A 25,700-nucleotide genomic window follows, 5' to 3' on the forward strand; every position below is an offset into this window, starting at 1 on the left:
TTTAAACAAAAAAGCTACTACTAGTCTCATATTTTATATTGGTATGGATTTTTGTAGATTCATACAAATTTAAAGTTATTATTTTTTTGGGTTTTTTGAGACAGGGTTTCTCTGTGTAGCTATTTTTTTTTAAACATTACTATATTTTTTTTCTATTCTTGTTTAAAGTATTGTACCTATGCAACTCATTTTAAAATGTAGTGTAAAGTTATAGTCCTTGAAAGCTACTATTACAAACTGTTTAGGATAATTAATATAACATTCAAACTTGTAAGGGTATAAGTGTAGACAGAAATAAGCATTATTTAGCCTCATGTATGTTTTCAAGGCTAAACATATTTTAGATAGACAAATGATCTTCAAACACATTAGAGATCTACAGAAAATGACATTTAAGATGTTTTAATATCATGACAGTGAGATATGTCTGCTCCTGGCAGCACCAATTTACTTCAAAGAAGTTGATGGGCATCGAAGAAACTCCATATGGAGTTTAAATGTGGCAAAGCTAGCCAGTGGGCAAGAAACTTTACTTGCCTCAATTGCTGACAGACAGTATGCTGTACAAATATGACAAACAGGAACCAAAGGTGACTGCTGAGCTTTGCCAAAACAAAGCAGGCCAGGCCTTCAAAATTCCTGCTTCACAGAAAAGTCTGTCAGATATTCTAGGCCTGCAGGCTGAAGATGGATGCTCCAGTGCTGCAGAGAAACCTTGGGTGACTGTCCAGACAGCCAGTGTCTCTGTCGTTTCTGTAGTTTTGGAAGCTGCTTGCTCTGCACTTCTGTTTACTCAGGTAATTGTTATCCTTCTCAGGCCTCTGATGGGGTTGAAGAGAGTTATAGTCTTACAGTTTTCCTTGTCACCAAATTCAGAAAAGAAACAAAGCAGATGTAATGTTTATAAAGGTTGAGAGACATAAAAGCTTAAGTGGTTTATCTAAGAAAATGTTTTAAGGTCTAAAAAGATAGTTTTAGGTTGGTAATACAAATTATGAAAGAAAGTGATTTAGGTACAAAGCTTTGGACTCACCAAGATAGGATAGGATAGATAATAGAGTACTTTCTTCAAAGTTGCCAAATACAAATAGACTGGACATTGTAAATATAATTCATATCTGATAATTGTTCTTATTGTATATAGTTTATTGATATTAGAGAAAGAGTCTTTTGTTGGACTAAAAGGGGAGGTTGGGATAGTCTTTGTGAAGATGTATCTTTGTCCTTCCTCACCTGCCTAAGGCACCTTCTGAATGGTCTAATAAAGAGCTGACTGGCCAATAGCTAGGCAGGAGAGGATAGGCAAGGCTTCTGGGGAGAGACAGGAACTTGTGGAAAAGAATCAGAGGTGGGGGAATTTGGAGCCAGATGTGGAGGAAGTCAGACTTACAGTACTGGGGAGCGATAATGAGCCATGTGGCAGAATGTAGATTATTATAAATGGGTTAATTTAGGTTTTAAGAGCTACTTGGGAACAAGCCTAAGCTAAGGCCAAGCTTTCGTAATTAATAAAAAAGTTTCTGTGTCGTTTAGAAGATGGCAGTCCAAAGAAAGACCAGTTATACAAATGACAGCATTTGAGACAAAGGGCAGCCACACAGGAGCTAGGGCATGAAGTGCCTTGGCTCCCAAACGTTTCTTTAGAGTGTGAAATGATAGGCTAGCTGGAATTGACTTTGGAATGCTAGGAAGTGGGAGGTAGGAATGATGACTGTGGACGCCGTGCGGTGAACCTCACTGAACAAGGATTCTTTGTGCTTTTGTATGCATTAGACATTTTCCATAATGAAACTGGTGGGGTGATCTGTTCAGTAGCAGCCATAATACACGCCATCTGTTTCCAGCTGTAGATACTTTAGACAGGGTCTGTGTGACCCTCTCCACCTTCAGAGTGCTCTGATTACAAGTGCCCACCACCTTGGGCTTTTAGCTTGTCATTGACTCTTCCCTCACTCTGTGTTCTTGTGCGTCTCCAGTGCCCATCCCTGTCCTGCTGTGGTCAAACTGTGAGGAGTTTCTGGAATTTGGACAGCAGAGTGAAGACTCTGAAAGGTTCCCTCATGAATTTTAAAAAAGCTAATATCCATTGCAACCTGTGGGAATTGTATTCTACAGATTATTCCCCTCACCATCTCCAGCCAGTGATAACAAATGCTTGGTTTCCATTGTGTTGTCTTCAATGTTAGTTTGCGATTTCTATGAAAAACATAATCCGGCCCTCAGTGTTGATTTATTGTGTGTGCACTCAAAATTATTATCTTCATCAGTAACAGTTTGACCTTTTCAGTCTCCTGTAGCCCAAGCTGGTTTTGAACTCATGAACTTCATGCCACCACCTCCCAAGTATTCACCACCAAACCTAGTTTACCTACCATTTATATACATAATTCATTTTACAGTCCAACTGCAGTTTCCCCTCCCTCCTCTCCTTCCCCCTCCACCTCTCCACCCCACCCCACCCCTGCCACAATCCACTCCTCTGTTTCTGTTCAGGTCTCCCATGGGTGTCAAAGCATGGCCTATCAAGTTGCAGTAAGAATGAGGAATAGGTTCCCAAGAGCCAGCCAAAGCATTAGGGACAGCCCCTGATCCCATAGTTAGGACCCACAAATAGACCAAGCTACACAACTGTCACATGTAGAGTTCTGAGGCCGCTCCCCACAGGGTTATTCTTATACTAGTAAAATCAGATCATGTTACAAGTTAAATTCAAAGAAACATACCAAATGGATATTAATAATGCATGGATTTTCGAAATATGGTTTATTGTAGTTGATTAGGGTTTCCTGACCTAGTCCAGATTAGTCATCGAGGTACCTCAACAAATATGCCTGCCTCTGCTTCTACTATATTTGCCACCAGAACATGACCTCCCTGAGTAAAAGAACTGTTTTCTTTGAGTTAGTGCCTGCACTATATTTAGCGTATGAAAGGGACTGCTTAGTACATCTTTTAACTGAATGAAAGTCTTTTGCACGGTGCTAATAGTTTGCTTACCCAGTCTCTGGCTGGAACTATGGGAGTTATGTGTGTATCAATGAGAGTGCTTTTTGCTCCAAGTAACAGGAGACCTCACTAAAGTAGATTGAACAATGTCAGGTTTTACTGTCGGCATGAGAACCACTGATAACTCCAGTTCCAGGGGATCTGCTGTCCTCTTTAAATCTAAACCTTTACATGTATTTGTTTGCTTTCTTGAAACAGTGTTTCTTTGTGTAACAGCCCTGGCTGTCCTGGAAAACTCTGTACACCAGGTTGGCCTTGAACTCAGATCCTAAAGGCATGTGCCGCCACCACCACCCAGCTAATTTAAAAATTTAAAGGCATTTTCTAGGACTGGCAAGGTGGCTGAGCAGGTAAGGACACTTGAACCAAACCTGAAGGCCTGAGTTTGACCCCAAATGGTGGCAGGAGATAACAGACCCCCCAAGTTGTACTCTGACCTCCACAAGGGAGCCATGGCACATGAATGCCCACACATAAAGTTTTATAAAAAAAAAGACATTTTAAACAGGTTTTAAGTGTAATAGCTAAGAAGAAGATGCTCAGCGAAAGAGTAAAGTATGGATGTGGGCTTCTCAAGGAGAGGTGCACTTCATTGTATCTCCAGGGGCCATATACACAATTGTGGTGAATTCTGAAATTACCTTCAGAAGGTTGCCATGGAAATTACATGAGAGGACTAGACAGTTGGTTGGATGGTTGAGAGCCCTGGTTGTGCTTCCAGAGGACAGGAATTACATTCTCTGCACCTCCGGAGAGCTCACAGCCATCCCTAGGGCCAGTTCCAGGGCAGGTGACTCCCTCTTCTGGCCTCTCCAGGCACCAGGCATGCAAGTAATATACAAACATACATGCATGTATAACACCCATATGGGTAAAATAAAAAATAATTTTTAAAGAATTTTAAGAGCTCGCGTTGTTTTTAAAGAGGAAGAGACCTCATGTTATGCCTGACTCTAGCCTGGACTCCGGGAGATTTCTTTTCCAAAGTCAGGAAACCTACCCGTTATAACCGCGTTCAAACCTTCAGTTTGAGATGCAAAAGTGTGCTTAAGTATTTGAACAGGACTGGCAGGTGGGTTTAGAGGCAAGGGATGGCGGCCGGAAAGTGGATGAGGGCCCAGAGACCCCTCCCTGCTGACTCTTGTCCAGCCTCAGTAACTGGCAGATGACATAATGCAAGCGTGACACTGAGTGACGCCCTGCACCTGGCACCCAGACCTACCTGCAGCTAGCTGAAGAGCCCAGCCAGGGGCAGTCTGCAGGGAGAGGCCTGTTCCCCAGCACTCTGTGGGCGGCTGCCTGAGCTTGGCAGCTTGCCTATAAACTGACTACTGTGCAGCCCCTGGACCCCTCTTGCTCCCCTGAACTGGGCCAGGGTCTTGCCAACAGCAAAGAAAATTACAGTAAGGGCACCAGCGACTGTCAAGGGCCTCAGCCATGCTGCTCTGCGCCTCCCGGCATCCAGTCTTTGCCAACACTTCCTTCCTAGCCCATCCCAGCAGTTCCCGCAGCTGCCCCTCCCAGTCACCAGCAGCCCCAGTTCCCGAAAATGTCACACACACAGACAGTGCAGCTACTGCCCCCTGACCCTCGCCTAGTGCATGGTAAGGGGCAAGGAACTTGAGGCGCGCCAAGATCCTGACCCAAGGGAGGTGGCTTTTCATCAGAGCCTACACGCCCCCAGCCACCCAGCACGCTTCCTTCACCCCTGAGCCGCAGGAGGCTGAGACCTGGGTTTGAATCCCCTCGGAGGAGCCTGGCCTAAATAGCACAACCGTGGGATCTGTGCCCAGCAAAGAATCAAGGGTAGTGAACCCTGAGCTGGCAAGGGGAAATAGCCAGGCACACATGAGAAGAAATGCAGCCAAAAAGCATGAGAGACGTTCAAAATCTGAGACCAGAGAAACCCATCTCAAGTCCACGTCAGGGAAACATAGGCAAGGCTCAGGCACCCTTCATTAGAGCAGTGGTTCTCAACCTTCCTAATGCTGTGATCCTTTAACACAGTTCCTCTGTTGTGGGGACCCCCAACCATAGAATTGTTTTCGTTGCTACTTCATAACTGTAACTCTGCTACTGTTATGAGTCATAAGGTAAATATTTGATATGCAGATTATCTGATATGCAACCCCTGTGAAAGGGTCCTTCCACCGCAAAGGGGTTGCAACCCACAGGCTGAGAAGTGCTTCTCAAGACACTCAAAGCAGATACAGTAGTTGGGGTGGGCCCCCTTGTGAAGAAAAGGCCCGTCCCAGAGTAAACCTTAGACAGTGGCCCAGTGAGAGAGGATTAAAGATGCTAAGAGGGTCTGGTACATGTCCCAGCCTTCTGACCCTCACTCCAGCTAGGTCTGTGGCTCAGGCCTCCAGAGCTACCATGGGCTGATGTGAACCCCAATTCCCAGCCATAAGTTCTCATAACTACCCTCTCTGCTTGAGTCTGAGCTGGACCCAGAGGATGCTTCTTCATTCTCTACATTTCATCAAGCCCATGCCCTACTGGAAGCATCCCCCATAACTAGAAAGATCTTTTTATCTAACTATAATCCCTCCCAGTGCCCGGATCTTCTTGCTGATTCCTCAGCCTGGTGGTGTTCCTGCTTCTTTCTGCCCTGGGACTCCAAGGCTCCAAGGTGTGCTGCCACCGTGGCACAGGAAGATTCAGGTCTCTGCAAGGGGACAAGTTGCTGTTGTGTGACAAGACTTTTCCTGCGGAGATGCGACACAAGCCTACTCACCCCAGACAGGGAGCCCAGGACAGACCAAAGTAGGAGAGGAGTGCCATCAAAGTCCAGCAAGGTGGACCATTGGGTTTACTGGGGTTACTTATAGGAGTATGGGGAGCAGAAATGACTCACAGGCAGCTGCATCCCCACAATCTGAGCTGCAAAGAAAACTCCGAGTCTAGACCAGCTGCCCGGGAAGAAACAGAAACCAGCTGAGCTGCCTGGACTCAGTTTAGAGCAACAGAGTCACTTGGAAGAGATACTTCCAGCCTGTTGAGCTGCGGGCAGGCTGTGCCGTGTGCTCCTGGTTCCCAGCTTTTGTGGGCTGTCACTTATGGTGGCGTAGGTTTTGGTGAGTTTGTATTGCTTTCACATCATAATAAACTCAAAAGGCGGTATGTAAGCTGAAGGCCTCCTTACAAGCCTGGGATGGTAAAATGTGAGGACTGTGGCTTCCACCACAGGGGAGCCAGCTCAGGCCTCTCCATTGAAGGAGGAGGAGCGCCCCCTGGTGGAGAGGAGGAGCGCAGGCCTAGAGGGAGATGGAATCTTGCATCAACAGTGTGAACCCCAGGTCTCCCAAAAGCAATCCACACCCTTCTCAATTTGCATCTCCAAAACAGGTGGGATCCAGTTCTCTCAAGTCAAGAGACATTTTTTATGGGTGTGTAGCTGTGTAAGAGTCACAGCAACTCCTCATGTGCTGGTTAGACTGGAGTCTGTACTCTCTACTTTTGTTCATTTATCTTTCTGTCTGTATATCTATCATCTATAAATCTATCTATTACCTATCTCTATTTATCATCTATCTATCTATCTATCTATCTATCTATCTATCTATCGATCGATCTATCTATCTATCTATCTATCTATCTATCTAATCTATCTATCTATATCATCTATCTATCTATATCACCTATCTATCTTCTTCTTCATCATCATCATCATCTACCTACCTACCTACTTGCCTATCTACCTATCTATTTATTTTTGAAGCACAGCCTTTCTATGTAGCCCTGGCTATCTAGGATCTCACTATGTAGAGCAGGCTGGCCTTGAATTCATAGAAATCTACCTATCTCTGCCTCTTAAGCGCTGGGATTAAAGGAATGTATCACCATACCCAGCTCTCCTTCTACCTTTATAAAGGTCCCAGTGATTGAATTCAGGTTACCAGATTTGCACACCAAGTGAATGTCTTTACCCTCTGCTCCACCTCACTGACCCAAGGAACATTTATTTGTCACTTACTACATGCAAACTGCTGGGTGGGATGGTGAGGATCACTGTGTGTGTTCACTAGCATCCTTGATGGTGTCAGGTTGCGTAAAGGTCCATTCAGGACAATACTACCCCCCCCCCAAGACTTATCCCAGGTCCCCAAAGGGCCCTGTTGGTGAAATTTTGCAGATGGAGGCTAAAGACTCCTGACCAATCTGAGGCCCATTGGCACTGGGAATCTACCTAAGCTAGCATATAGGACTCCCAGCCCAGAAGCCTCTGGATAGCTGGAGCAGACTCTGGCAGGCTGCAGCTTTGCTGGGCTGGCAGAGGAAAGCAAGCCACATCCTGAAGGCCCTGAGTCAGGCAGGAAGTGGCAAAGGATACTCACGTCCTCAACTTGGGACTTCCTCTCAGAGCTTTGCTTGGGGAACCTATGTCATTGGGACCAGGAAAGAAAAAGTTCTCAGCCTTATAGGATCCTAACAGTTTGTTACCAGTCAGTGAAACCACAGTGTGGATGGGCACGTGAGTCGGGCTGAGGGAAAATTCTAAGGCAAATTGCACCCCCCCTAGCAGGGCCTTGAAAACACCAAGTTGGGAAGGAGGGGGACTGGGATGTGAACACCTGTCACCCTCTTTTTCTTGTCTTGTAAGAGGCTTGGTGGAGCAGGAACTCTCTGCCTAGGAGAAAGGAGTTAGCAGCCTGGCTGGGTTTGTCCTCTAGGAAGGCAAAAGCAACCAGTGCTGCGAAGATGCGCGTAACAGTGGGAGGGCTGATGAGGGAACAGATGGGCTACCTGGAGGAACACTTGAGCTGGGCGACAAGACACAGGAATGTAGCCCTAGCCCTGCTGCTCCTTTAAAGAACACATTGGAGCTGGGTGTTACCATTGTATAAGCCCTGGTCCCTCTTACAGAGGCAGGCTAGAGCTAAAGTCTTGGCTTTAAAACTCTGGAGAACCCTAAGAACAGAAGTGCAGGTCAGAATCTTCAAGGAACTCGAAAGGAAAGGCGGATAAAGAAACAGCTTCCAGAAGAGATAGCAGAAAAACAAGAAAAGGAGGAGGAAGATAAAGCAGTGGCCAGTGGCAGAGAGCATGGCCAGCCGAGCAGGCAAGCCAGGGATACACAATACGATTGTTTCAAAAAGCAAAACAAACCTTAAACCCTTTGAGCATGGAGCCTGAGGAAAGCAATGAAGGATGTCACACCAATAGAGACTTCAGCTTGTCAACTGTTGAGGTCCTCAACCAGCCCGTACATACTGTGGAATGAAGGTATACTGGGCACAGCAGTGGCATTGGCTCCTAATGAGGGCACTGAAGGCTGTATACCCATCCAGCTCTCATCTGTCATTGTTTCTCTGGCCTTGGATAGTACAGGATGATGTTCTGAGAACTGCCCTAAGAGGATAGGACAACTTGGCACGACTGTCCTAGTCTGTATCATCAACCTTCCAAGGGGAAGCCCTCCCTACAAGTATATAGCTCATAATTTCCCTGCATCACATTGCCTTCCACAACAGAGAGCCACAACATCTGGCTGATGGTGGCTCAGCATAACTTAGTAACGTGCAGGGTCCTTGATGTGCTTGCTCACTGTGTCTTTGTCTGTGCATGTCCAAAGAAGGCCGAAGAGAGCAATGGATCCCGCTAGAGCTGGAGTTAGAGGTGACTGTGGATAGACCAAAGTGGGTGCTGTGAACCTAACTTGTATCCTCTGTCAGGTAACCTCTGAGCTATCTCTCAAGGCACTCTTCACATAAATCTTTTAAAAGCACTTCTTTTGTTTATTTTTCGAGACAGGGTTTCTCTGTGTAGTTTTGATGCCTGTCCTGGATCTCCCTCTGTAGATCAGGCTGGCCTCGAACTCACAGATATCCGCCTGGCTCTGTCTCCTGAGTGCTAGGATTAAGGGCGTATGCCACCACCGCCTGGCTCTATATTGAATTTTTAAAGAAAGTTGAGACACGAGAAGCAGGATCTTCTAAAAGATTTATTAAGCCAATTGAGTATGCATGGCTGGAGGAGAGGGGACGTTTGGGGGACTTCCACTTGATGTCCTGCGGTAGGGCACAGGTAGGGCGTGGGCTTCTCCGAGGTGGAAACAGGAAAGATCTGAGGCTCACAGATCTGGTCCAACACAGAAAATAGAACCGCTTCCCGGGCTGGGCCCCGCCGGCCCGCATTCCAGAGAGCCGGAAGTCCGAGAGCCGGAAGTCGGGGAGCCGAGCTGGCGGACGCTAGGACCCGGGGGTGCGGGTCGAGCGGAAGGGGGCGCGGAAGCGGGCGGCGCGGGGCAGCGGGGCAGCGGGGCGGTGGCGAGCGGGTGACGGCGCCGCCTTCGGTCGGGCGTGCGGGCCGGGCAGGTGCGGGCGGTGACAGCGAGGCCCGGAGCAGAGCGACCCTGCAGCGGATCGGAGGAGGCGGGTGAGGGCGCCGGGGGGCGAGACGGGCAGTGCAGGGCTCGGGCTGCAGGAAGTTTCCGGGAGCAGGGTGCGGGAGGATGGTGTGCTCCAGGGTGCTGGGCACTTCCGAAACGATGAATTGCACGGGAGACACGCACTTGGTGGGCGTTGGTGATTCTGGGTCAGTCCAGTGTTTATTTACCAGATGCCAAATGCCTGCCACTAGAAACATGTCATTCATGCTAAAAGGAGAAAAAAAAAAAAGTACGATCTCCTGTCAATTTAATATAAAAAGAAATATTGATCAACATGGGTAGGTGCAAGAGAAACACCCTCATTCGGGATTGTTTATAAGTTCATGGGACACATAAAAAGTGAAAATGATGAGTAAGCGGGCATTGTTGGAGGTCTAGACAAAACTGCAGCCTCTTGCGGGGAGCGAGGAATTACTATGTCTCAGAACAAAACTCACGTATAGATGACTTCTGGTTAAGTGCTTTTAGTTTTCCGCTACATCTTTATCTTTTCAGCTATTAGTTATTTTTCCCCACTAAGCAGGTGGCCTTCAATCCGTTTTAGATGGTGGCTTAGAAACTTCCCCTTGTGGGTGGGAACGCAAACAGACATCTGTCGGCTCCTGACAAGGTCCCAGTGACAAACCAAAGTACAGTTCCATCAAAGCCATCTTTGGGGAAACCATTGAGTTAACTGCATTTACTTAGAGAACATGGATGACCCCAGAGGTTCGGAATCACTGCGTGGATGACGAGTCCTGCTCAGCTAACTTTCCGGTGTGTACACCGAGACTACTAGGTGATGTGCAATTGGGACAGAATGTTACATACCGGGCCAGGAGAGACAGGAGGGAAGGGCAGAACACCTCACCCCCACCCCCATGAGAGAATGGCAGATGTCTACAGGCCTATCTTGAACTTCACGTTGGAAGTAGTAGCCTTTACCCCAATGAAGATGATGGCTGTCGTGCTTGGAGGATAGCGTTCTGCACAAATGACACCCCAGACTTTTCCAGCGATGATAGCCATCAACGTCTTTGTAAAAGTAGACAGCAATACTTAATTCCAGAGTTTATTGTGAAGATGAACAGCTACAACAACACTGGGGCTCAGAGCAGAATCTCTTGTCTTTCCCCACTAAGGGGGCATAGGGCAGGGTTTCAGGATAAGCTGTCTGACCATTGGGACTAAAAAAATGTGAACTCTTACATGGTTTTCATTTTTATATATAAAAAAACGACAGAACATACTGGTAGATAACAAGTTCTTGAATGAGATAATTGACTCACATCTAGCATAAGCTAAGCATTTGATTGTTGAAAATGTTGTTTGGGCTGCCCAAATTTCCTTAATTAAAATTGGGAGCACTAATAAATTCACGGGCACGAAGAGAGATAGAGAGTCATTGTTGAGATCAGGTGGGCTGGCAGAATGGCTTTGAAGTACGCAGGTGTTAGCTAGTGATGAGGATAGTTATAAGTAGTAATTACTGTTAGTGGTGATATAGCATACTTTACTCCTGAGAGGAGTTCGATAAAGATACTCAGGAGCTACAAGATGAATAATAAAACGACAATGCCACAATTAATTGTGATTCGTACCCCAAAGCACATTCTTGGATATGTTTTGCCTAAAAAGAGTAACAGAGACTCTTTATAAAAATTTTAAAAAAATTTTTTGTGTGTATAAATGTGATGTTGTGTGGGTACATGTGTGTCTTGCTGAATATATGAAAGTCAGAGGGTAACTTTTGGGAGTGGGTTTGCGGAGGCCCAAATTACTCAGTGTCAGAGAATCTGAGCTTGCTTTACCTAGCCAGGCTGCATAAGGGGATGATGGGACCATGAGCGTGGTTACCAGGTGTTTGGAAGGGTCTGCACTTGGCTGTGCAGCATGCTTTGATGGCAAGGGGGAGGTCTTTTGCCCCACCCCATGGCATTGTTATAAAAAGCCCTTTTGAGAAGACAGGAGGGGCCAGTGAATTTTGATCCAGTTCCTCCTGAAGCTATCCTGTGTTTCTGTCTGTCTCCTTTCCATTATCTTTCTATCTAAAAGTTTCTTATTCCTCTCTCCTCCTCATAGGAACCCTTTGAAAGGTGGGAGCTGGCCTCCCACAGATGGTACCCTGAGCAGGGACTTAGGTTCAGGGACCCCCACATGGGTTCTCTCCATCTACCATGTAGGTCCCAGGGACCCGACTCAGCAGCAGGTGGCAGCAGCTGCCTTACCTGCTGAGCCATCTTGCCCGTCTGAGAATTAATTCTTTAGCAGATAGGATGTGGGGAAGGATAAGGAAGGAAATTAGGTTCTGCCAGCTGCATACATGATTTTGACAGTGAAAATGATTGGGCAAAGTTAACAGTCTATTTTAATTGAGCCCACTAGATCTCAAATGTGACAGTTGCAGCCTGTAACCAATAGGAATGAGATGTTGTACCTGGAGGTCTTTGGTTGTGTAGTGCTCCCCGGCTGCATGCTGCTTCTGTCATCTGGCTGGACAACACTGGTCTCAGGGTTTCATGCCCTTAGGCGTTCAGTGTTTTTCCACACTTGCTTCTATGTATCATTCTGTGTCTTGCTGCTCCTCCAAGGATTCTTACAGGGAAACAAACCATGAGCTATCACTTACCATTCTGCTCCAACTCCAGCTGTTCCTCATGCTTGATAGCAAGCCACAGGTAGCGCGGAGGGACTTTTCAGATGTCCCTAACCCACAGTGTTCCTCAGTAAAAACCACATTCACAGCTCGGATTAGACCTCTTATGGGGATAGGACAGCCAGCCCTAACCCGATGGCACTGTGTTATTGCCTGCTCCATCCCAGTCAGTTAGGGACACTCACCCCAGAGTGTCCAGATCTGTGTAATAATTTACACATAGCTCCCCTGTGATGGCTAAAGAAACTTAATATGGTACCAGGCACCCGTTAAGGGCCCTCGACCTTTGCCCTGGAATGCTTGTCAGATCCTAGTGGCCTGCAGGTGAGATAAGAATGTGGTGGTGGCCACACCTTTAATCCCAGCACTCAGGAGGCAGAGGCAGGTGGATCTCTGTGAGTTTGAGGCCAGCCTGGTCTACAGAGCCAGATCCAGGACAGATACCAAAACTACACGGAGAACCCTGTCTCGAAAAACAAAAAAGAATAGGATAATGATGTACCTGCTATCAGGCATTTAACCCCTTGCTTTCTGCTCATGTAAACTTGCTGTTTAACCCTTTGCTTCTGCTTGTCACTGTGGGACTGGGAGGAAGTGGTGTTTTTATTCCTGTGCAGCAGGAAAGAGAAACAGCTGAGGGGAGTTAGACAGTCCTCTTGCCAGCCATGCAGTCCAGAGATAATTGTTATCCTCCGATGTCCAGCTTTGGGAACCCTTCCTTCAGCCCCCCTCAGCACGGCATGCTATGTGCCTCAAAGGCTGCCTTCCTTCAGTAAGAGTAAATTCATTCAATCTAAGTTTGAAGTAGATTCCAACGCCACAACACTCTCCACACAGGGGATTCAGTTGTTATTGAGTCCGTCTGTCTGTCTGTCTGTCTGTCTGGTGTTGTATCTTACTCATCTCTGTTGTGATTGACACCCTGTAGCTAACTAGTCTTTACACACAAGATGAGAGGAAACCGCTGTGTTCACCATGCTAGTTCTCCAGTTCCTTGTTTAGAGGATTTGTGTCTGTCCTACCCTCGGGGACATGTGCAGGGACACTCACACATTCAGTTGCAGGAATTCAGCCTAAGAAGTGACAGAAAGAACTTCCTATTTTTTTTTTCCTCTTGACATTAAAGATGGGAGCCCTCAGGCTTGAATTTAGGTCAGCGTGGCTAGCAAGCTTGCCTCAAGATCAGTACAAGAGAAATCTTTGAGAGGTCTGGACTCAGGGTTAGGTTCCTGGATGGTTGTGGAGCGGCTCTCTCCCTCTCAGTGACCCGCTAAGTGCAAGGGCAGAGTGAGGAGCCACAATGGCTTGGATGGTTGCTCAAGGCGGGTTTCGATCTGGGAAGCTGAGTGACCTGGTCACTGGGATAGGAAAGAGGAGCCCGTGCCACGTAAACACTAAAGAGTGGAAGGATCAGATCTGGACAAATCTCGGCCCAAGGAGGTAGGAGAGAGCCAGTAGCATAGAAGCAGGAGCCCAGGAAACCAGCAGGAGGAGCCAAGAATAGATATTAGCTTGGTGAAGGTGCTGCTAGGATACAGGAGGGGTTGTTCCTAGATTTTTATTACTAGAACTAACAGCTGAGAGCAGGGCCAGTTCTCAGTCTAAAGAATGGAAGGGAGCCGGTGGTGGTGGTGGTGGTGGTGGTGGTGGTGGTGGTGGTGGTGGTGGCGGCGGCGGCACGCGCGTGATCCCAGCACTCAGGAGGCAGAGGCAGGTGGATCTCTGTGAGTTTGAGGCCAGCCTAATCTACAAAGTGAGTTCCAGGACAGGCTCCAAAGCTACAGAGAAAACCTGTCTCGAAAAACAAAAAACAAACAAACAAACAAAAAAATGGAAGGGATCATAGTAAGAAAAGATGAACGTTTTATAGACAGCCTCACAGCACTTTTAAAGCCTTCTGGTCCTTCCTGTCACACTTAACCCAAAGGCACTCACCTCCATTGCAATCAGGGGTCCGGGGTAGTACATAAGAAGTGTAATCTGGAAATCTGGGGTTTGGTGCCAGGCCTTATGAATGTCTTCCTCTCTATCTTCTGGTGAGAGCCTGGGGTTGCCCCTAATTATAATGGCTAGTGCCTCAATATCAATTCTGTATGGTACATCTCTTGCCAATCATATCAGTTATAGTGTGATTACCGCTTTAGCGGCACTGGGGGCAGGATTGAGTAAACCATATATAAATATATATATAAATAGACTACTCTGGTCCTGGGGTTTGGAGATACATTTCCCTGTGTTTGCACGTCTTGGACCCCTTGGCTCTGGCCTGGGTGAGCAAAGCCTGGGTGTCCCTCGTCCCAGAGGTGTGAGCCACTGCAACATCTGTCTCAGGGGCAGCTTCTGAGTCCCTCAGGCATTAATGTGTGAGAGTCCAGCTCCAGTGGGGTTCAGGTCCCAAAGAGGAGGTGTACAGTCGGCGAGGGAAAGAGACTGACACAATCGAGATGGAGATGGTTGTCCGTATTGAGAACAGGCTACACTTTTACACTGTAATTGCATTGTAGTTTAACCGCAGGCAGTGTGGAAAGCAGTCATCAGTGTCATTACAGCATTTTTCTTGAAGCAGAAAATCATAACTTTAGCCAGGTGGTGGTGGCGCATGCCCTTAATCCCAGCACTTGGGAGGCAGAGGCAGGCGGATCTCTGAGTTCTAGGGCAGCCTGGTCTACAGACTGAGTTCCAGGACAGCTGGAGCTGTTAGAAAAACCCTGTCTCGAAAAGTCAAAACCAACCCAAAATGGTAAGTTTAACAAGACTCAATGCCTGTTGCCCTCTAAGGCTCAGTAGCCCTGCCAGGTGCCCTCTTACACCTCCTCCTGCACGGTCGGTTCCAGACACTGACTCCTGAGAAACATAGGAGCTGCTTTCATTCTCACGGGGCGTGATGCGGCGTTTGTACTGCGCAGCGCAAGCATTGCGCTGTTTCCTAATGGCATTCCTTCGTACCTTGGTCATATAATGTGGGCCTATTCCCCTCCTGTGCCCCCCAAAGGGAAGGCCCCGACATCTTACTTTTTTCTCATTGTACCATGCCATTGTGATTCCTTCAGTGTATGCTCCTGTATATGGCAGAGGGGGAGCAAGGCAGTCTTAACTTTCTAACAGAATCTGTTCCTTGTTGGGCAGACCAGGTCTTGCCGTTCATCTAGTAAGCCACGAATCCTGGGCACTGTTCTATACTTACTAACTGAACTCTTGCCCTAAATGGCCTCAGGCTTTTGCTCTGGGCCCACTCTTTCTCTGGATTGTGTGTTTTTTATCCACGGGACCAGGTCTGCCCAGGTAGTAAATCTTTAACTTCTCTGTGCCTGGTGTCATGGGGAGGGCCACAGTGGGGAGTCCCGCATGGAGCGGAAGCAGAGTTATCATGCTACATAGTTCCACGGTGGTGGGGATTTTTTTTTCCAAAGAATTATTTTGTCTAAAGGGACTGCCACTGAATATAGTCTCATCCTTTACCAAAGCTCCCACAAAACTCACAAAGGAAGAGGCGTAAGGAAGCTCCCACAACATGTAATGAGAATCACTAAAAATGGAAGTAAAAATGGTGGAGAGTTGTGATCCACAGTGTTGGAATGCTGGACGGGTCCACGCCGCCCAAGTGTCATGTGTCTGCATTTGGGTGACCCCATCCATCCTCTGCTTCCTGTCTCTTTTGTGCTCTACAGCCGTGGTTGTGATGTTCTGAGCTTGGAAGGTGGAGGTTAACTGATGTGTTAAGTAGGGTGCTTAGCTGGGTACCCTGGGAGTAGGGTCACAATATGTCCCAGTTTTTCTCAACTCTAGTCTGCCAGTTATGAATTTCCACCATTGCCTTTAATCTTCTTATCTAGGCCTCTGCAGAGTTCTTTCTCTGCCTTCCATGATACTCATGCACAGTGAAGCTGTGTAGAAATCAACTCCTTTGTATACCTACCCCCGAGTAGTGTCTCATGTAGCCCAGGCTGGTCTTGAACTTTCTATGTATCGGAAGATGGCCTTGAACAGCAGCTCCTGACTCTACCTCCCATGTGCTAGGATTACAGGGGTGAGACAGAGTGACTGTGGGACTATGTTCTTGATGTGTTCATTCCTACCCACAGGCATCATGACACCCGTGAAGGCCCAGCACTCCTTGGCAGGTCAGCCTTATGCAGTTCCCCTTATCCAGCCAGACCTGCGACGTGAGGAGGCAATCCAGCAAGTGGCAGACGCCCTGCAGCACCTGCAGAACATCTCTGGAGACATCTTCAGCAGGTGGGACCTGCTGCCCAGCTGTCCCGATAGATGGCAAGCAGGACTCTCTGCAGCCCTAGGAATGTACCTTCTGCAGACAACCTCCTTAACGATCCAACTAATCCCCAGTGTGGAAAGGGTGTGAGGGGGAAAAGTCCAGCTTGGAAACCTTGTGAGTTCCTGAGGGCTCACCACTACTTACTGTCTAATGCGGCCCCTTAGTTTCCCTGTGGTCCCACGGGCTGCAGTGAGGCCACTGTGTCCTTCCCGCCAGACCACGTCCTTCACTGACTCCTGCAGTCAGCCTGCACTGACTCAGTGTTTGGTGCAGAGTCCTGTCCACTGAGTATGTCATGTCCCCTTTCAACTAGAGCATAAACTCTGGCCAGGATGACAGACCTAAGTGCTGTCATGCCTTCCTTAACTCCAACCATGTGCTGAGGAGTGGGTCATTAGGTGGTTTTGCCCTTGTATGGACAAGAGAGTTGGCTACACCGATGCAGGTGGCTTGGCCATCCACTGTAGGTGGTCTCTTGATGTTAGCAATTTACACAGTAAAATTGAAATGGTGGATCTGCTGCTGGCATGACAATAACAGCAGACCTCTCTAAGTAGAAAGAATATATTCTAAAGTAACAGTAGCACTTATACTACAGTAAAGACAGAAGCCAGCATATCTCATTTATAAGCATTACTAAGTATATTATATTGTGCATAATTGTACACGCTGTGCTTTATGCTACTGGCCAAGCAAAAGGTTTGTTTTCACCGGCATATCCTCAAACCAGGATTAATGTGCTGCACTATGGCAACGTTACCTTCAGTAAGTTAGGAGAGGAGAGGTTTTCTGCTCTGTTGTGATGTGATGGGCATCCCTTCATGTCTGTGGTCCTTCACTGGCTGAAACATCATGGTGTGCCACATGAATGTAATTCAGTGAGTAGTTAACTACAGTTGTACTAAACATCTTTATTTAGCATTAGCCATCATTGACCTAGCTGTGTTAATTCTTTTAACCCTGGGGATATTCAATGAGGAGGTCATGTTAGCCTTCCTCCTTTTGGGGGGGAGGGTAGGGGCAGGGATAGAGTGTCATTGACCCAGTCAGACCCTGAACTTGCTGTGTCCTGGAGGATGACCTTAAGCCTCTGACCCTCCTGCTTTCAACTTCCCGGTGCTGGGATTAGAGATGTGCGTCATTGTGCCTGGTTACCTCTCATAGGCAGGAACCGGCGGGGGTGTGGGCTGGGGGAGTGAGCAAGATACTAAGTGGGTTAAGGTGCTTGCTGCCAAGCCTGATGATCAGAGTTTCATCCTTGGGCCCCACATGGTAGAAGGAGAGAGTTGGTTCCCAAAGGGTGAAAGGGTGTCTCCACAGAACATGCTACTCCACCCCCCCCATGCATGCATGTGCATGCATGCTCACACATACAGAATAATTTTTTTTTTTATATTTGTTTGTTATTTAAGCAAAGAGACTCTGTCAGGTGACAAAGGCAGTTAAGCCCAGGAAGGGTGGCTGCAGATGGTGGGAGGGTTTCTGTCTCTGGGATTGGAGTGGGGGTCTGTCTAGAGCGATAGGGAAGGGGGGTATGAGAAGAAAAATTTCATGGTAAAGTCTGAGAGGCAGACAGGCCAGGAGGATTGACTGTTCCTGGAGAGAAAGTGAGTGGCAGCCCTAAGGTGGGAAGGGCCGGCAGGAAAGGGGTCCGGGGTAACTGGAGCAGCGTGAAGCTGGAGGGTGAGTAGGTCCTTCGCCGCCCTGGCTGTGTGGAATTTGTGTTTGTCAGTTTCCTAGTGACGACATACCCGCGACTGTCAACTTAAAGGAGAACAGGTTTATCTGGGCTCATAGTTGGGACTTTAGTCTGGTTGTTGGCTATGTTGCTTATCGGTAGCACAGTGCTCCTTGGTGGCAGTGTGGGGGAAGGGACGACTGAAGTCACAGAGTCCAGAAAGGAAAGAAGCCGGCAGAGGCTGGGATTCTTGGGTCCCCTTCAAGGGCATACATATGTATGTGAGTTGACAGTCTCGGGTATCCCATCCACCTCCTACCATGTGCCTCTCTTCCAGCTGGGCACCAAGGGTTACAAAAGATGTAAGACATGGTTTCCTCTAGAAGCTTAGAACTTAGAATAAGAAAGCAGGGAAAGCGCTGCAGTTTTTCAGGGATCTAGAGAAGAGAAAAATAATTTGACCACCAGAACTGTCCAAATGAGGTTCTGCTAAAAGTAAGTGATGAATAGATTTTTGCAATGAAGGGCTTGAATGATACCATCGTGGCTTCCCTCCGCATCCCTCTCCTCCCCGCTTACAACTTCTAGATTGTCTGTGTTCACAGACAGGACTTGGTCTAGTGGTCTCATGGTGAATCCAGTGAGGGCAGAGCTCCCAAACTCAGACTCAGGTCCAGCAGGAAACACGTTTTTCCCGGTACCAGCCCGTCCTGTCAATATAGCACCAGCCCTTATGGCCTGCCTGGATTTGCCTCCACATTCAAGGGCTGCTAGCAAGGGGTTGTCACACTCGGCTCAGCATGGCCCCAGGTCACAGCACCCCTCTAGAGTCCTGGGTAAAATCCACCTGCAGCTTGGGATTGAAATGGCTTGTATGAGAAATATCTTTTTAAAAAAAATGAATGTTGCTTCAATTAGGCTTCAATTAGGAGGGAAGTCTCACCCACTCCATAGGGCCAGGCTGAGTTCAGGGGAAGGGAGAGGGTATGCGGATCAGGTTCAGATCTGAGCACAAACGGCTTCTGATAGAGTTGGAAATGGGGGTTCCAGGCTTAGAGAGACTGAATGCAGGCTGCAGTATGATCTTTGGTAGGCTGCAGAGAAAGCAGTCCTGCTGTTTGGGGATATTAAATGTGCTTGAGATTGCAGGCATTTTGGCTTCTAACACATTGTCAGCTCTTTTATGTCAAAGAGGAAAAAGATGGCCGTGAGCCTTAGGGACTTTGCCTGCTTTCTTCTGGGTCCTCAGTCACACTGTGGGAAGACTTTAGGCAGGAAGGATGGCTGGAAGCAGGGCTCTGAGTGAAAAGTTGGGACCTGTAAGTTGAGGTCCACGGGGTTCTTGTAGTTGGACAGGACTTTATAACTTGTCCTGGAGATTCATGGAACCACGTGAGGTTCCTAAACAGAGAAATGGTGGGGCAGAAGAACCCGGGAAGGACAAAACGGGGGGAGTGGTCGGGCCCCAGGATCAGCCTGCACAGTTTTCGACTGAGGAAAAGATGGCCAGGGCTGTAGCTCCAGCCTGGGAAGCAGAGAGGACCAGAGAAGAAACAAGAAACATCTCAACAGGAGCAGGATAAAGAATGGAGCAGCTGGGGGGGGGGGGTGGGGAGCAATGACAGGCCAGGACAAGGAACTCAGGGTAAGCAGGAGTCAGTGATGGGCTGGTAAGTTCTTCCACTTGCCCCTGCTGAGCAATCCACAACCCATGGGGCTTTTTACACTTGGTCCTGTGGAGCAAGGATGAGCTCAGCACCTTCCCCCTTGTACATGGCCCACCCAAGAACAGCCAGGTGAGTGGAAAAACCCTAGCCACTCTGCTGGGCCCTGGCATCAGCTGATTGTGGGCAGTACACAGGGTGGTGAGCTGTTGGCTCATCAGGACTGAGAAACAGGCCTTCCCTCTGGTGTGCCACAGCAGGGACTTGACAGAGAGAAGGGCTAGAACCTCTGGGGATTTCTCTTGATGCTTCTGCAGAGGGCCCCTCCCTTTGACCATAGGGAACCCATGCTCTAAAATACTCACACAACAATGTAATGCCTCCCACAGCTGAGATACTGTGGTCATTAGAAAGAAAAGGCCCCCAAGGGGAGTGGTACTACTAGGAGGCGTGGCCTTGTTAGAGTAGGCGTGACCTTGTTAGAGTAGGTGTGGTCTTGTTAGAGTAGGTGTGGTCTTGTTAGAGTATGTGTGGTCTTGTTGGAGGAAGTGTGTCACTGTGGGGGTGGGCTTTGAGGTCTAATATATGCTCAAGGTACTGTCCAGTGTCACAGTCCTTTCTGTTGCCTTTTGATCAAATGTAGCCAGCACCATGTCTGCCTGCTTGCCGCCACACTTCCCACCATGACGATAATGGAGTAAACCTCTGAAAGTATAAGCCAGCCACCCCAGTTGAATGTTTTCCTTTGTGAGAGCTGCCATGGTCGTGGTGTCTCTTCATAGAAACCCTAACTGAGACAGATAACTCAGAAGGAGTTGGGATTGATGTCCATGGGGTACTAGACAGAGTCTGTGAATATGTGGGCACTCTGACCAGCACAGGCCCAGCCATGTCCCTCAAAGCGGCAACCCCTCAGTTCTTCCTCCTGCTCTCTGTCATCCCTCTGCCTCTTCCTTTCTTTCCTCTTGTCTCCCCATCTCTCTTGGTTACTTTCTTCCCCATCCCCTGGTCCTCACTTCCTGCGTACTTCCCTTCTCCCCAAGCAGCATCTGGCAACTACAAGGTTCCACAAGGAGACGGTCAGCTTCTAAGTAATTGCCAGGCTACTCAGAACCCCCTGAGAGAATAGAGGACATTCACCAAAGGCAGGAGTCCAGTGTCAGCATGCGGTAGGGGCTTGCTAGGGTGTGGGGAGGTGATAGTACTCTTTGTGGGGAGATGGGAGAACAGATTGGCAGAGGACTGAGGGAGAAGTGGTCCATCAGTCCCGTGTGGGTACATGGTCAGTGATGCCCTGCAAAGGTGTGATCTGCCTGGCTTCATGGGGAATGGGGGCCTGGTTGTCTAGAGACTCTCCTGGCCATGTTTTCATTCTCCCACAGAGCCTTGTTAGACATGTTGTGCTCCAAGCCAGAGGCGTCATCGGAGATGGTGGTGCATAAGTTACTTTTCCTGTTGCTACAATAAGATATCCTGTCAGAAGCAGCCTGTGGGTGTATTTTGACGCACAGTTTGAGCTGCAGTACTTCATGGCTTCATAGGCCTAATGCTCAGAGGCCTGCTCTGGATAAGGGGTCACAAGCAGGAGCTGGTATTCTTGGTGGCTGGGGAGATGGGAGAGCATTGAGAGAATGACATCATATTCCACATGTGGTCAGGGTCAGCATCACAGGGAGATAAACCTACTATGGTTCAGAGGTGTGGGGAAATGCTTGCAAAGTTTATACACATTGAGTGGGAACCATATGGGTGCACTGTGAGCCCCTGGAGATACGTCTGTGCCGGGCACTGTGTAAGACTAAAGTATGGTAGGCAATAAAGAAGGCCTGCCCTTTAGCATGCACAAGATACACCAGGGGTTGTGGGGAGGAGCAAGCAGGCTGGGCCTGGGAAGTGCCTGGGAGAGTTTTCTTATCTGGTCAGGGAAGCTCTAGTGAGGAAAGTTTTTGAAGAACAGAAGGGCTTAGTCCTGTGAATCTCACTCAATATTCCGTTTGGTCCAGAGATCCAAGGCAACACCAGGTTTGCCATGTCAGGACATATCAGGATACTTGGCATGGTTGTGCCCACCCCTCACTCTGGAGAGCGTGGGACAGGCTAGGGGTGGGGCTGTGCAAGTGTCGTAAGCCAACACTGGGACTTCATATGTATTCTGTGAACCCCCCACAGTGTGTAGGGCAATTGCTCCTCTGCTGGGGGGTCAATTTAGGAGAAGCCATTGGCCTGGTTGCACTTGCTTTCTTCTCTGCAGAAAAGTCTGTCAGCACCATGTGACCACCAAGCCTGGGTGTGGGTGCAGACATTGTCACCTGTCAGTTGCTAGTACTTGTGTGTACTAGCTACTATCACAACTGTCTTCTTGCCCCGAGGTTTATAAACTCCTGGGTCCAGGAGTCATACGTTTCAGATGGCATATGTGGGCACCAAACTAGAACCACAGTGGCTGTCCTTCTCTGTCTAGAGCTCATGGCAAAGAGTTCCCAGACCCCTTGGGCCGAATAATCGGGCAGACAGAGGTCTACCAGCCTTTGTCTTTAAGAACAGTCCAATAGGCAGGTTGTATTGAGTTGAGCATGTAAGCCCAGGACTTGGGAAGGCTCAAATCTGCGGTTGGCACAGGTACACAGAGAATACAGAACTTGAAGTAACCCCCATCTCTACACTTTTTCTTTGGTAGGATCTCCCAGCAAGTAGAGCTGAGTCGGTGCCAGCTGCAGGCCATCAGGGAGAGGGTCTCCTTGGCCCAGGCTAAGATAGAGAAGATCAAGGGCAGCAAGAAGGCGATCAGGGTAGGCCATGATATGTTCTGTGGCTGGGGCCTTGATCTTCCTGTACCCCTGCTGCTCAGCTACACCACGCCCTCCTCCTGTCCATGGTCACCCCATTCTTAGTGCCAACTCTGAATCTGCAGGTCTTCTCTAGTGCCAAGTACCCAGCACCAGAGCACCTGCAGGAATATGACTCCATCTTTACCGGTGCCCTCGACCCTGGTCTGCAGAGAAGACCCCTGTACAGGATCCAGAGCAAGCACCGCCCACTGGACGAGAGGGCCCTGCAGGTCTGCATGCCACCTACGTGTCACCCATGGATGCTGGGAAGCAGGGACTGAAGGTTGACCACAGACTGGGACGGTGCTGAATCCGTAAGCCTGGTCCTCACACTCCATCCACTCTGATCCTGCCCCAGGAGAAGCTGAAATACTTTCCGGTGTGTGTGAACACCAAGTCGGAGCCTGAGGAGGAAGTGGAAGAGGGACTTGGGGGTCTTCCCAGCAACATCAGCTCCATCAGCTCCCTGCTGCTCTTCAACACCACAGAACATCTGTATGGCCGAGAGAGAGCCAACGGGAAGTGGGGGTGGGGGGCCTTGCTTAGGTAGCTTCAGGGGCCTGAGCCTGGTACAGTTCTCAGGACTGACAAGTTTGATTTGGCTTCTAAGACCTGGGTATCCAAAGGACAAAGGCAGTGGGAAGGGGGTCAGGAGCCGGACAGGTGATGGCCTCCTGACGCCAGCCCACTCCACAGGTACAAGAAGTATGTTTTCCTGGACCCTCTGGCTGGCGCAGTAACAAAAACCCACACAATGCTGGGCACAGAAGAGGAGAAGTTGTTTGATGCCCCCCTGTCTATCAGCAAGTGAGAGCAGCTGGGGCAGCAGGTGAGGTGGGGTGCTGTTCCAGGGAGGGCTCCACTGGGCCTCTGCTTACCCAGCTGTGTGGGTTCACATGTGCCACCTGCCCCGTGGGCACAGTGTGGGGCCTGGGGCCTGGTAGGGCTGTCACACTTCCTATACCACCTGACCCTGCAGACTCCGGAAAACTACTTCTATGTGCCAGACCTGGGTCAGGTGCCTGAGATCGATGTGCCGTCCAACCTACCTGACTTGCCTGGCATTGCAGATGACCTCATGTACAGTGCGGACCTGGGGCCTGGCATTGCCCCCTCCGCTCCTGTTGTCATCCCAGAGCTGCCCACCTTCCACACAGAGGTAGCTGAACCTTTCCAGCCAGGTGAGCTAGGCCCCAGGACGGAACTGAACCAGAGAGCCCTTGCTGGCCCCTTCCCCCACTCCTCACACGTTCTCATTTTCCTTACAGAGCTAGAGGATGGTGTGCTGCTGGCAGCGCCACCGCCACCGCCACCTCCCCCACCACCTCCCCCAGGTCCCACAGTGGTGGTCAGTGCCCCCCAACCACCAGTGTTCCCTGAAGTGGCGGCTGCACCTGGCCAGGCTGCCAGGGAAGAAGATATTAGCGGCAGCATGGCCCACTCAGGTAGGGGCAGTGCAGATGGGGTTCACGTGGCCGGCCCCCATTAATAGGACCCCCAGTTTTCTCATGTTGGATCCCCAAAGACTTCTCTGCAGGTCCGGGGTCTGCAGCGTTCTCATTGTGGACACCTACCTCCTCTTACAGGGTTGATGGAGCGCTTTCTGTGCTATGGCAGAGTTGTGTGATTATGACTCTACTGGGCAGAGGAAGCCTGGGGATGGTGGTGTGCCCTGTTTCTAGTTCAGCCAGTAGGGAAGGGTCTATTAGCAAACTTGAAATGTCCAGATTTCAGTTTTCCATTGTATCTCTCAGCCTCTCTCCAGCCACTTCCAGGGGTAGAAAATCCTTTGTGGGCTCGTGGTGCTCAGCACATCTGACCCACAGGGTCCGTCACCACAGAGTGTCATCCATAGGGGGTGAGAGGGAGGAGAGATGCCTAGATACAAGGCCCCTCAGCTCATTATCTGCAGAAATCCAAGACCATCCTGCATAGTGCTAGAAGCCACAGCTCCACCGCTGGGCCTCCCTGTGGATGATAGGCCCCTCCATTTGCCAGGATCCTGAAGTCACCTCCAGCCTCAGGCTGGGCAGCTTACCCCATCGTGCAATGTTGAGCAATCCTTTACCCTTCTCCTTACAGCCTCTGTTCAAGGAGCTCCCAAGGAGGTGGTTGACCCCTCCAGTGGCCGGGCCACCCTACTGGAGTCCATCCGCCAAGCTGGGGGCATTGGCAAGGCCAAGCTGCGCAGTGTGAAGGAACGCAAGCTGGAGAAGAAGAAACAGAAGGAACAGGAGCAAGGTGAGGGCACCAAGGGTCTGCTGCAGCAACCAGGCTCCCGGTCTACCCGCAGGAAGTCCCCTTGTGGCTACCCTGATAGGTACCCTTGTCCCTCTGGCCTGGGCTGGGGGTTCCCAGGGAGAAGCTTTCCTGTCTTGAGCTCTCCCAGCTGAAACCATGAGGAAGTAGAACCTTGGACAAGCATTGTCCAAGGGAACCTCAAGTCCTCAGAGATGAGACAGGGGACTGATCCTTATCCATCCTGAGGCTAAGGCTTTGTGTCTGCCAAGAATCCTTGCTCGTGGCATCCTAGTTAACCTGTGTGTAAAGTGTCAGAAGTCCTGGGTTTGCATCAGATCTTCTGACCTGCTTTGTGACTGTCTATCAATAGAGCCTGGCCTCTTTGAGCCTGTGTGCTTATCCATACAGGGGTATGGAGAACTGAAACATTAGGGAGGACATGGCCACGGGCATGTCTTGGCGAGAGAGCGGGTGTGGGAGTGGTGCCGCAGTGGGCAGGTGAGCTCCGCGTGTGACTGTCCTTCATAATACCGTGCTGGGTCTCTTCTTCCCTCACCCTCTGCTCTCCCACTGCAGTGAGAGCCACCGGTCAAGGCGGGGACTTGATGTCAGATCTCTTTCACAAGCTCGTCATGAGGCGCAAAGGTAGGCATCTTGTGCATCTCTGTCTTCAGGGGCTGGTGACGTGGTGCCCCCCTTGTCTCTCTCTCTCATCCCTTCTCTCTCCCAGGTAATTCTCTTTTTTTAGTAAGATTCAAGACTGTGACAGATATCACATAGGTTTCATGGTCAGAAGCCAGGGGTCAAATCCTGGCTCACCTCTATCTATACACGACACACAATTTTGCCCTCCAGAATCCCAAAGCTCTGAAGCTAAAGCGGTGAACCCCACCCCAAGAGAAAAAGTGTGAGGCACACAGAACCCTTCAATGCTTGCCATATACCAGATGACAGTAAACAGGAGCCTGCAGAGACCCCAAAGCA

At 49.2% G+C, this 25,700-nt stretch overlaps 1 protein-coding gene across 1 annotated transcript; it reads left to right on the forward strand.

The window, feature by feature from the left end:
- The first annotated feature begins 9,253 nt into the window (after window positions 1-9,253).
- Window positions 9,254-25,627, forward strand: Washc1 (WASH complex subunit 1). Its single transcript, XM_036173698.1, is given in 11 exon segments — window positions 9,254-9,384; window positions 16,115-16,268; window positions 22,325-22,436; window positions 22,559-22,705; window positions 22,834-22,970; window positions 23,172-23,304; window positions 23,455-23,656; window positions 23,744-23,920; window positions 24,558-24,716; window positions 25,293-25,361; window positions 25,572-25,627. Coding segments are annotated over 10 exon segments (1,341 nt in total). The 5' UTR covers window positions 9,254-9,384; window positions 16,115-16,119.
- The last annotated feature ends 73 nt before the right edge of the window (window positions 25,628-25,700 follow it).

The sequence above is a fragment of the Onychomys torridus genome, chromosome 23 (assembly GCF_903995425.1).
Source record: "Onychomys torridus chromosome 23, mOncTor1.1, whole genome shotgun sequence".
In the NCBI taxonomy this organism is placed as follows: Eukaryota; Metazoa; Chordata; class Mammalia; order Rodentia; family Cricetidae; genus Onychomys; species Onychomys torridus.